The following is a 13,745-nucleotide window of genomic DNA, read 5'->3' on the forward strand; positions in this document are numbered from 1 at the left end:
AATCTAAGATTAGAAAATGTAATTCAAGATCCCTCATAAGATTTTCTATCTTTATCAATAAAAAAAATGTCTATAAGCTAGCCAAATTAAATTTTTATGAGCGTTTGAAGTTCATATTTTTACAAGATTGGATATTCACTCGATTTCTCATGTAGCTATTTTGTTATTTTGTTGTAATTCAAAAACAAATAACTGTAGATACATGAAAACTTCACCGAATGTTTATATTTTAATTTCCTAAACAACATAAAATGTTGACTCTTTTTGAGCTGTTTACGAACATTTTCAGTTTTCAATTTTTTTAGTTTTTTATTCTTAATTTTATTCTTAATTGTCAAAAAAAATGTATTTGTTGGGTAAAAATGCGTGAAAATTTAATACAAGGCTTCCACTTATAACCTACTGTACAGCAGAGCGACACCCACTTGCCCACCTTTTTTTTTAGTAATTGTGTTTGTTCAAGAATTTTTAAAACAATTTTTTGGTAATTATTAAGAACATTATTGTGGTTAAAATATATTAATTTATGACATATCATATCATAGTATTTATAGTATTATCATCCAGGCCATAATTATTACATATTATCAATTTTATATATTTTTATATTTAGGAATTATAATATAGGTACTTAACCTACTGTATTTTATAATTTAAAAACTAAGTAGTTGCTTGGTGGATTTTAATTCCGGTGATTTTTGTTTGTTGCGTAAATATTCCCGTTGTCTGTTTTAGTTCTGTCCGATTTTTTTTTTTTACTTTTGAAACCCCTAAGCTCGTGGTCACATAATTCTAGATTCGATCCTACGTAACGTCGTAACGGCCAATACAATACACATCATTGCATAATCAATTCATTCATTCGAAATTCGAACGATTTGTTCAGAATCTAAAAATAATTTTGGTTTTCAACGATAAAAAGTATGAGTGTTAAAATAAAAAATAAAAACCGTATACACCTTTTGTACAAAATACTTTTGCTAAACCGTAATTTGTTATCGGACCACGGAATGGCGAATTTTATTGATAATTAACATAATATACACACATAGACATATTATAAGACATAACAATAAAGTTAAAAGACTAGGACACTATTTTACTGGTATTCTAAAAAGAATAAACACCATATACCAATATTTATTACCAAGTAATTGTGACTTTTGATAAAAAAAGGTTTTTCGTAGAACATAGTCTTGCAGTAGGATAAGGTTGACCCATGGCTAGCAGTCGCGACGGCGGCGGCCTTTGTTGTTCCTATTAGTTCACTTGCAGTCGGCTGTCAGTTGTCATCCGTATATGGAGATTGGAGACTGCAGCTGGGGAGAGTTTACATCCATTGTTAATAATATGGTACCCATGTCGTTGGCTAATGATTGTAAATATAAAAACCTTAAAAAAATACTGTGTTGATCAATTGTGACGATTTTTTTCTAGACTATCTACCTGAAATATATACATATTTTATGCCGGTGGATATATCACAAATTAATAAGGAGTTATGGTGTACCAGGAAAATATCTATTATAACGAAAATATTCACTGGATATTGAAAATGTATATATTATATTATAAGATATACCTAATATTTTTAGATATTTTATTTTAATTAAAATATTAAATAATATACGAAATGTGTTAATGATAAAAGTTAGTCTAGGTACCTAAATTGTAAAAAAAAAATACTAATATATTCAAATAATTAATATTCTTTTTGGTTTATTTAATATTTTCTATTTTAATTTTAGTCACGTAAAATAAAAATAAAAATTGATTATATACCGGGTGATTCATATTTCATTTAGCATAAAGGTACGTTTTCCCTGCAGCTTCTAGTGACACTATATCGGTCCGGACATCGGTCGGCGTCTAGACGCGGCGTCACGAGTCACGACGCCTCGCCGTGGTGTTCCACTGTTTGCCGCTGCAGAGAAACCATACCTAAAGACAATTATTATTTCAAAAAGTATTCATGTTTTTGAAAATATTTTTTTTTACATTGTTTCAAAACAACGGTTGGGGCGAGTGAAAACTTTATAGCCCCGCCACGGGAGAGTCGGAAAAAAGTCCGACCAGATAATTTTTATACGAAAAAAAAGTGTTTGATTTATTGTTTTATAAAAAAAATTTCTTGATTAATAAATATGAATATAATTGAAAATAAATATTAAAATATTAAAATTGATAATACTGAAAAATGTGTTATTAATAATATTATATAATAATAAATGTGATTGGTATGATGTAATATAATTTAAAACTAATATTTATTTCGTTTTCGAATAGAATGGCCAATATTAATTAAAAATTCTTCCACCGATGTTTCGTCAATGGCCACTCAAGAACATGAGTTTTTTCAACCTTCACCGATGTTACCAAACTTCCGTTTTTCGGTGCTGGAATCCCTTCACCTAATTCTTGTAACGCTATTTTGGTTCTATCTACTCCTAACTCTTCCCGAAATTTTTTATTATAGATATACTTTTAATTTGAACTTTGATTAGGAACATTACATAAAAACAAACGTTTTTTTGGTATGATAATAGGTTATATGTATACCTATAAATAGGACTTTTTAACAGGCGTAAGTCATAACATAAGAAAGAGGTGTACCTAATTATAATATTACATTTTTATAGCATTATTATTATAATTATATTTATTATTGACTATTGTATTACATTTTATTATTTTAGACTTGTATCAAATTAAATTGTATTATATTTTAATATGTGATTTAAGTAGGTAATAGTAATTAATATTTTTTATAATATTATATGATTTTTTATGTAACTTAAATGTATTTTTCAATACAATTTTAACATATTTATACTTAAATTTTGATATATTTGCATTTATTCTTATCGAGACTTTTTTTCCGCGATTCATATCATTATTTTATATATTTTATACGATGTATAATTTATACTTATTGAAGAATCCCGAATAAAAAGTTAAATATATAAAAGATATAATAATATTTTATGCATTTTAAATTTGACTGATGAAATTATACTGTGAATATACCTACTTTTTTTATTTTATAATATTTTAAAATGTATATATTTTATTATTATAAATTAATAATTATACGCTGACGCCTGACATTTAATGTTTTATAAAAAGAAATAAAATTTTTAAATAAAAAAATGGTGGCAAGTGGGTGTTGCTCTGTTGTACTAACGTTCAGGGTCACTGTATTGGATGGTGTTAAATTTCAATTCAATGATATAATATCATTGTATAAGAAAAACGATTCTGAGCGAAAACGGTCAGTCAGCCTATGATATTACCAAGTATATTTGATGATATTATTGTGAATAAAGTAATATTTATATATTTACCTATTTACGTGGAACCTTGTTTTAAATTTTCAATCCATATCTATAAAAGTTGAATATTATGTAAATTTTTAACTACAAAATAATTATTAAATTTTAAATTTGATACATTTTGTCAGAATTCGAACTTTTAAAAAAAAAAATTGTGACTAAGGATTTTTAATATTTTTCAAACGCCATTGTAACAATATACTATTATAGCAGCCTTGTCCATAAACAATTCCAAATTTCAATTTTTTTAGTTTTTTTTCTATAAATATCAATAAAGTTATTTTACTGGGCAAAAAAAGCGTAAAAATGTTATACAAGAATCCTGATATATTGTGACAATAGCAATTTAATAATATTAAAAATACATAGCACAATTTTTTTTAAAAAGCATTTAAAATTCGAATGTTGATGAAATTTTAAAATTGGAAATTTATAAATTATTTAGTAGTTAAATATTTATAAAATGTTCAATTGTTATAGCTAAGAATTAAAAATTTAAAACAGGATTTCATGTAAATGGGTTATAGGTTATACTTATGTAAATTACTTTATTCACAATAATATCATCAAATATACATAGTAATATATCATAGGCTGACTGCCCGTTTTCGCTCAGAATCGTTTTTCTTATACAATATGATAATATATCATTGAATTCAAATTTAACACAATCCATTACAGTGACCAACATGTAACCTACTGTACATCAGAGCAACATTTAGAGCCCACCTTTTAGATTCTGAGTGGAACGATGAATGTATTGATTTTATTATTATGTGTGTTTTTTATTTTTTTTTTTGTCTGTTATCACCTTTTAAGACAGTAAAAATGCTTAGATTTTCTTCAACAGTATCTTTTCTGATAGGAAAGTGAATCTAGTTGGTACTTTGGTAAAAATTCTTCAGGTAAAATATTCCCAGTTATTTTATTATTTTGTTGTAACTCTAAAACAAATGAACGAATATACATGAAATGTTCACTGGTTGTTAATATTTGCATTTCCATACACGAAAAAATTTTAAAAATATTTTGATTTGTTTTGAACTGTTTAGGAACATTTTCTGTTTCCAATTTTAAGTCTTTTTTTCTTTGAATGTTAATAAAACTTTATTTGTTGGGTAAAAATGCTTGAAAATTTAATACAAGGTTCCTACTATATTGTTACAATGACATTTGAAAAATATTAAAAATCTTTAGTCAAAGTTTTTATTTATAAGCATTTAAAGTTAAAATATTGACAAAATATGGAAAAATAACGAAAATTAGCAAATATATTTTGAGTTGAGAATTCATAAAAAATTTTCTTTTTAAATCTAAGATTTGAAAATGTAATACAAGATTATCCATAAGTTTGTCTACCTTTATCAAAAAAAAAAATGTCTACAAGAAAGTCAAATTCAATTTTATGAGCGTTTGAAATTCATATTTTTACATTTTATATTCACTTGATTTCTCATGTAACGATTTTCTTATTTTGTTGTAATTAAAAAACGTATGACTGTAAATACTTGAAAATGTCACTGAATGTTTATATTAGCATTTTCTATACACGATCAAAATTTGACATTAAAAGTTTTCAATTTTTTTAGTTTTTTTTTATATAAATATCATTAAAATTTTATTTGTTGAGTAAAAAAGCGTGAAAATTTAATGCAAGGCTCCTGATATATTGTTACAATAGCAGTTTTTAAGTTGGGCCGGTCCATGCCGTTTATTTAACTAAAATAAATCGGGACAAGCAAGGGCGTCCGCAGGAATTTGTCAAGGGGAGGGCAAAATATTTTCTTTTTTACATTTTTTGTCTCACTATCCTATATTAGTTATAAAGTATTTTTGTGGCATATTTTCTTTCATATAGACAAGGAATGTAAAAATATTTATGAATTATACGTACGTATAGTTAGTTAAAACTTAATCTTGCAGCATTAATTGTAATTAATTGTTATGTAATTTTAAATTATCAAATACATTTTTTTCAATCGATAAAAAGTTACCGTTGGTTTTATAATTTTAGGTAATTTATAAAATTTAATATTTCTAGCTTATTCAGTCATTGCAGATACTACAAACTTGAAAAGTTGTAGCTATTGTAGGTGGTATGCCATCTATGAACTTTTAATTTTTTTATCAAAAAAGAAAAACTTGATTGACACTGCAGTATTGGCGTATTGCACTTGGTCCCACCATTATACATCTAATAATCTATAAAAGCAACGTTCTTATTTCTGACTCTGAATCAAATGTAATAAAATTCACTCTGTAAAAAAAAAGAAAATGTTTTTATTTTTAATTTAAAAATAGTTTATTTTATGATATTTTATATTATAACGGTAATGATTTTGGTTGGGATTATAATGAACTTTACATTGTTTTCCAAATCCACGCGATACTCGTTTTATAACATACCTACATTGAATTTTTTGACGATTTTAAATTTAAGGCCATTCTTTGCATTTAAAGATTTTTAGAACATTTTGAAGTTTATTCTAAATTTAAATTTAAAATTTTATTTTTAAATTTGCACATGTTTTTATATGATTTTATAGTAAATATATGATCTAAAGTTTAAACCTATAGTAACAGAAAAAAAAAAATTAATTTTCAGAATAAATAAGTAGTTTAAATGATAAGTTCTATCTATTAAACTTTTCTACAATGATTTAATAGTTTAAAATGTATATAAGAATTTATATCTTTAATATTAAAAAGGTGGGTAAGTGGATATCGCTCTGCTGTACAGTAGGTTGCAAGTGGGTCACTATAATGGATGGTATTAAATTTGAATTCAATGATATAATATCATTGTATAAGAAAAACGATTCTGAGCGAAAACGGTCAGTCAGCCTATGATATTACCAAGTATATTTGATGATATTATTGTGAATAAAGTAATTTATCAATCAATAAATAATTTATTAATCTATTTACGTGGAGCCTTGTTTTCAATTTTCAATCCTTAGCTGTAAAAGTTGAACATTTTATAAATTTTTAACTACAAAATAATTATAAAATTATAAATTTGATAAATTATGTCAAAATTTGAACTTTAAATGCTTATAAAAATATATTGTGTCTATGTATTTTTAATATTTTTCAACTGCTATTGTAACAATATATCAGGAGCCTTGCATTAAATTTTCACGCTTTTATACCCAACAAATAAAATTTTAATAATATTTATATAAAAAAAACTAAAAAAATTGAAAATAGACAATGTCCGTAAACAGCTCAAAAAGTTTCAAATTAGTTTCAAAATTTTACCGTGTATAGAAAATGCTAATATAAACGTTTAGACAAAATTTCATGTACCTACGGTCATTTGTTTTAGAGTTACACCAAAAACCAAAATCGATTTTCTCGTAAACAGATTTTGCGTAAAAATTCCCGTTTTTCCTTAATTTTTCTTTTGTTTTTCACGTCGCGTTTGAAAACTACTGAGAAATTTTTACTTTTGACCCCCCTAAAGTACCAACTAGATTCACTTTCCTATCAGAAAAGTTACTGTTTTGAAGAAAATCCAAGCACTTTTACTGTCCTAAAAAGTGATAACAGACACACAAAAAAAAAACACACATCATTGTAAAATCAATACATTCATCACTTCGCTCAGAAACTTAAATAAAAATAATTTAGTCCACTATTTAGAATTATTAGGTCAGTTTTAGTTTTTTTAAAACATTAAAATCATCAATGATAATATATGAAAATCAACCCAGAAAAAACCAAGGGAGGGGCAACTGCCCTTACTTGCCCCCTCTCCCCTTGCGGACAAGCCGAGCTGTTTGTTTAACTAAAATCATTGAGTATATATTGTAATATATAATATATATTTTAATAATTTAATATATACTCAATGCTAAAATACATCGGTCTAAATGTATATAAAAAACATTATTCTGACGGGCTTGGGCTTTAAATATTAGGCCTGTGCAGAGCTCTACTAGACACCTATACTGTACAGTGGATCGTCACCCACACCACCCTCAAAAACTGTTTGATCACTAATGAGAATTTTTTTTTTCAAAATTTTAAATGTCTATAAATAGGTCAAAAAGAGTCAAAATATTTTGAACAGTTTAGGTACTTACAGACAAATAAAATATTTTTTTATAATCATTTGGTGAAAATATTATGTAAGTCTGTAGATATCTATTTATAGTTAATTTTTGAATTAGGTACAGCAAAATGAATACCCATAGCAAGAAATTGAATTTCAAACGCTTATACGAAATGAATGTGACTTTGTGGTAAACTTTTCTTTTAACTTTTCTTGTTTGGACACAAGAATTTTTAAGTTTTTGCAATTTTAATACATTTTTTTAAAGTTTTAACTTTAGACACGTATTAAAAAAAAAGGAATTGTGGATCTGTGTTCAACTTGACCGAGAGAGAAAATTATTTATCGACGATATTTAAAAATAAAAATGTTTAAAGCTCAAAAAGAGAAAATATATTTTGAATATCTTGTAGGAAATATCTTGTATAAAGAAAATGCTCATTTTTTTATTATTATATAAACATTTTGTTAAAATATTTTTTTTTTTTAACATTTATTGGATTATATACAATCTGTAATATAATATTTACAATGAGCATATGTGCTGAATTTATTTACATGGCTTTTGAATGCGGGAGGTGAGTAGCTACCCAGCTACCCAGCAGTAACACTCGACTGTTAAAATATTAAATTTTTTTTATACGGTTATTCATTTATTCATTTTTTCTCGATTTCTCATGTAGTGATTTTGTAATTTTGTTGTAATAAAACGATATTTTAAGTTCGAATTTTGACAAAATTTAATAATTATTTTGTCGTTAAAAATGTATAAAATGTTCAATTATTATATCTTAAGGATTAAAAATTTAAATAAATTAGTAAATAGGTTATATATAAATTACTTTATTCACAATAATATCATTGAATATACTTAGTAATATTATATGCTGACTGAGCGCGTCTTCGCTCAGAATCGTTTTCCTTATACAATGATATTATAACATTGAATTCAAATTTAACAGCATCCATTATAGTCACCCACTTGTAACCTAATGTACAGCAGAATGACACCCACTTGTCCACCTTTTTTTAATTGTACAGTGGTTTTTCCTATTTAAATGTACTTTAAGTATTTTCAATTTTACCAACTTTATCTGTCATGGAATTTACTGATTAATTTAAATATTTAATTCCTAAGATAAAAATATGTATGCCATTTATAAATGTAATAAATGTACCTACCTATATAATAAATAAATTTATTTTGTTATTAGTATTTACTATTTTTTAATCATATATTTAAGATAGAATATTATAATGATAATATATTATTTGAATATTATAGTCAAGTGCAGTTAGACATTTTTTTATTACATAATTTGAAATTACTAAAGAAAAATGACAAGTGGGTAGGACACTTTGGTTGGATACTTGGATACATGAACTCTCAAAATTCCTGTATCCTGTCTGCCACTGTTTATGTCTTAAGTACATATAAAAAGAAATCCATTAAAATTTCAGGGGTGCTAACATTTTATACATCAATGTGAGCAAAGGGCTTGGTTACCAAACGGCACACACAGCCAAAATAACTTTATATTTATTTTTTTTTTTTTGGAGGTGGGATTTTGGTATATTTGGTGGCTAAGCTCCCCCCTTATTACCAATGTTTTATTTGCCAATGTTACAGTAAAAACTAAAAGGGCCTCTAAAATTGTAATTGCGGCACTGGTGGTTAAGTTAGGTTAGGTTTTGTGTGTACACAATGCACGCTATGAGTTACGACACACTAGGAAGTCATCTTTCTTATATTTTTATACTTAGATTATGATTATGATTAACCACTAATTTTAGGGGGATCACTAACCCCCTAAAATAGGTGTGGTGGCCACCGCCTAGCCTAATCCATGGTTTTGGCGCCACTGCATGTAGCTATGTACAAACATTTTTAAGACCCTTATAAGACAGAAATCTCCTTAAAAGGAAAATTACAACAGTTCCATACAACCTAAATCCTGTATATTTTAGTCTCCCTTTAACGAACAGATCAGTTAGTACTGACCGATTCTGTTACAAGGATGTTTTACTGTATATATAGGTAAATAATGTTGGTGTTATGTTTCCAAGCATTATTTACAAAATATCCCATCATATTGATAACATCAGTTAGTAATAATCAGGACTAGGATTTTAATGAAATATGCATTGTTTTTAATAAGAATCGATCAGTAATTGTATTAGTTAAAGGTGATAAAAATGTTTTTAATGCTTATAATTTATATAGAACCTAAGAAATAAGAATATCTTAATATCTCATAGTATAATTTGTTTACTTAAATTTAAATATTATAATATTTAACCACTAATTCAGTAAACATGATTGAATATTATGAGCTGCAAATCTGCAATAATTATAAAATAAAATATTAGCTGATGTATCACAAGTTCTATCTTCTAAATAGATTTATTGGTATATTGAAAATTATAAACCCACCGTGTATATTCAATAATCCATAAACAGTTTCAATTACCATTATATTATTTTGATGTTGTGAATTATGAAATATGTGCTTAAAAATTGTTTAAATGTGGTGCATTTCTTTCAAATATTTTACCAAATCCTCCAACAACTAATAAAAATTGATTTTGTTTGTTGTAGGAGTCCATCAATATCAATGTATTTCTTTTTCTCAAATCAAGAAACAAAAAAAAAAAAGTTGTTCATAAATCAAATTTTATTTTTATGGTATTTATTGGCGGAAATTATATGCATTTAAGTTATTTTTATGGATACAACTAAGGCAATAGGTGGTAAATTTACATAACCTGAATCATCCTTGTGTATTCCTGTAATTTAGTGTTAATAATATATGTTTATTACTTAAATAGTAGGCAATGATTATTTGATTAATATAGAACAATTATGAACAATCTATATTTTTTTTTTTATAAAAATAATGCATTTTAATAACATTTGTTGTAGTAACATTTAGATAACTTTTTTTTATTGTTTCAAAATCAAAATGTTTTTATTATAGACCGGTTTGAACAACAAGCATTTAAATCTACTTTTAAGTATATACCTAAAATAATAAAATTTAGTTAAAAGGTCGTAGATTGCAGGAGTAACGATTTAATTTAATATTATAAATAAATTAAATTTCATACAGAAATCATGAAGTTTAAAGGTACACATATTAAGACAAACTCAATGAATGACTAACTAACACTTATGATAAATTATATAATATTAAGTTTAAACACAAAACTAAAATGGCATGTTCTCTCCAAGTTTTTATAAAATATTCAAATACCAAAATAAATGTATTTAAAAAAAGGTTTAGTCTACAAATAAATGAGCTCAACCCGAGTTTGTATTGATTATTTAAAACAATGTTGAAGGTGCTAAAACAATATTTACAATAAATATACAAAATATTGAGTTCATTATACTTGTCATTAAGAATTGTATTTAATCATAGTTAAAAGTTCCATTATCTTGATGCCTTTCGTACACATCTACATCAGCATCTTCTTCTTCATCAGCTACTCTTACTTCGCCATCTTCCACTCTGTCATCAAACTCCATTTGTTCGTCATCAGGTTGTAACAACTTCTCAATTTGACTTTCAACCATGTTCCTTTTCTTCCCTAAGATATTGCTCAAATATGAACGCGTCTTGTCTAATTTTTTTTCAGTCTTTTCGTTATGTATTTTAGGCAAGTAAAACACCGAGGGATCAAATTCAGTTTTAATAAAATTCATTGTGCAATTTATTTGGCGTTCAAATATTTCAAAATTTCTTACCAATCCCATTTTAATTTCTATATTTTTTATGTCCCTTTGTTGCTGTTTTCTTTGCATAAATAATTCTCGCTTTCGTAGAACTAATGATTCTTTTTCTTTCAATGCTTCTTCATCTAATCTTCTTTCAATTTTAGCTTTTTTCTCTTCTTTATCTTTTAATTGAGTTTCTTCTTTCTTAAACTTTTGTAGAGTACCTAATAATGACCCAAACATACGTCGGTTTCGTTCTTTAGTCACTTGATCACCTTGTTGAGCAGCCAATACTTCAGTGCGAGATTTCATAATTTTAGATGACAACATTACTTGCGATTGAAGGGTTTTTTTAGGCGTAAGATCTTCGTCCATATCTTCTTCATCTTCATATTCTTCCTTTACAGGTTTCTGATGATCATCTGCAACAATTGTCCCTAAACGATCCTTAGCTGATATCCTACCCGAATTATTTCCATTTTTAAAAATTTTTGATGATTCGTTAGGGTTGACAAAAACTTTACGGTTCTGATTATCATTTCTAAAGGAAAGATTATTATCTCGCAATCGCTTGACATCTTTCTTTATTGACTCTCTGAATTGTGGTTTTTGGTCTCCACCTACCTGTGGTCGTTTGTTGAATTTACCATGGTTTAAATGATCATCAAACGTATCACGACCAGTAATTTTTTTTAACGTTTCATGTACATCATTCAACCCCTGTCGTTTCTTTACCAAATGTTCTTGCAAACGATCCAGTAGAGTAGTCATGATAATATTGACAATATACTTCACAAAAAAAGTAAATAGGAATGCCTTTTTGAGAAGTACAAATATAATTGTGATAAATACTATATACCTTTTAGTTTTTAATAACAAATTGAATACATTTAAATCAAAATTAATAACTTTTTAATAAACACAAGTATTAATATTCTTTAAAATATGCCGAAAAATATTAAATGACTTAACCAAGACAAAACCAAAACAAACTAATGATTAATGAAACTCTTTGAATAGTTGCTCGCCTGTTATCATGTTTGTCAAAGCGTGTGTTTATCTATTGTTGTTATACAAACTTGGAACGCTTCTCGAATGAGAGGATTATATTCAAAATGTCCCGCGTTTTTTTAAAATTATGATTAATATTATTGTTTTTAACGTTGATATTTTGTATTAAATGGTATTATTGTATATTGTTAGGTTTTTAGTGGTGCGATGAGGCTTTTACAAATAAGTTCCCCAGTATCTGGTGTCGAGTGGGTCACTGTAATGGATGTGTTAAATTTTAATTCAATGATATAAAATCACTGTAAACGAATAACGTTTCTGAGCAAGAAGACGGCCAGTCAGCCTATATTACTAAGTATATTCTATAATATTATTTCTATTAAAGTATTTATACTTTTTAATAAGATTTAAGAATTGATAAAGATTGAGAATTTAAAACAAGATTCCACGTAAGTAGTTAATTATGTTACCAAAAAATCTAAAAAATACATAAACACAGTTTATTTTTATAGTCGTTTTAAGTTCAAATTTGGACGAAATTACATATTAAAAAACATAGAATATTTTTTTTAGTTATTTTGTTGTGATTGTATAATATGATTCGTGGGTACTTGAAACTTCTTATGTATACTATTATAGTATTATATATCGATGATAGTATCACGGTTTTTTGTTGATGTGTAACGCGTTATAAGTGCCTAATGGATATTTTGATATGATTAATTTGGAATTTATTTAAGATACCTATTATAGGTCAATTATTTTTTAATACCATAGATCAGTGGTTCTCAATCTTTTTTGTACCGCGACCCAAATTTCCCCCGAAAAATCGTTCACGACCCACGTGGTTTAACTTGTCAAAAAGTAGTTATAAAAAACAAAATTTGACTATTACTTTTATTGGGTATATTTTATTATTTTATAGGTTTATAATCAATATATTTTTACAAAAAATGTACTTTTAATAATGATGCGTATTAATACCCGTCGTAATAAATAAATATACGACGAATTATTATTTATTACCCACGTAATTTTTGGTACTATATTACTATAATAATTCAAGTATGTTTAATAACATAATAATATATTTGATAAGTATATTCAATATTAATTTAACATACATTTCTTGAAATCTAAATAATTCAAAAAATATTTCACGACCCACCAAAAGTTTACTGACGACCCACAGTTTGAGAAACGCTGCCATAAATAAGTATATAATATGTCTTAAACCTAGACTGACATACCGTCTCCGCTCAGATTCGTTTTTCTTATACAATGATATTATATCATTGAATTCAAATTTAATACCATCCATTATACAGTGATCCACTTGTAACCTACTGTACAGCAGAGTGACATCCACTTGCCCGCCTTTTTTTCCTTGGTTTTTTTTTCCGTATACCAAATACTATATATATATTTTATATTTGTAAAGTGTTCATGATGGTGGGGGGAGGGGCGGTTGAACTGGCCCCTCGACGTACCTATAAACTATTGAGAGTTAACTATATTAAACAGCATTTTATAATATTGTGTATAGATAAGTCGATGATAAATTGTGTAAATAACCGATCATCATGTCTGTACTGATCGCATCTACGATGGCAGTTTGATAAACTCG

The 13,745-nt window shown here is 26.5% G+C and overlaps 1 protein-coding gene across 1 annotated transcript; it reads right to left on the reverse strand.

Annotated features, from left to right (window-relative positions):
* Positions 1-10,062: 10,062 nt before the first annotated feature.
* On the reverse strand, positions 10,063-12,108 carry LOC132939649 (pinin-like). Its single transcript, XM_061006930.1, has one exon. The coding sequence runs from the start codon at positions 11,876-11,878 to the stop codon at positions 10,802-10,804; it is 1,077 nt and encodes a 358-aa protein (XP_060862913.1). The 5' UTR covers positions 11,879-12,108; the 3' UTR covers positions 10,063-10,801.
* Between the last annotated feature and the right edge of the window lie 1,637 nt (positions 12,109-13,745).

This window comes from Metopolophium dirhodum, chromosome 2 (genome assembly GCF_019925205.1).
Source record: "Metopolophium dirhodum isolate CAU chromosome 2, ASM1992520v1, whole genome shotgun sequence".
Taxonomy (NCBI): Eukaryota; Metazoa; Arthropoda; class Insecta; order Hemiptera; family Aphididae; genus Metopolophium; species Metopolophium dirhodum.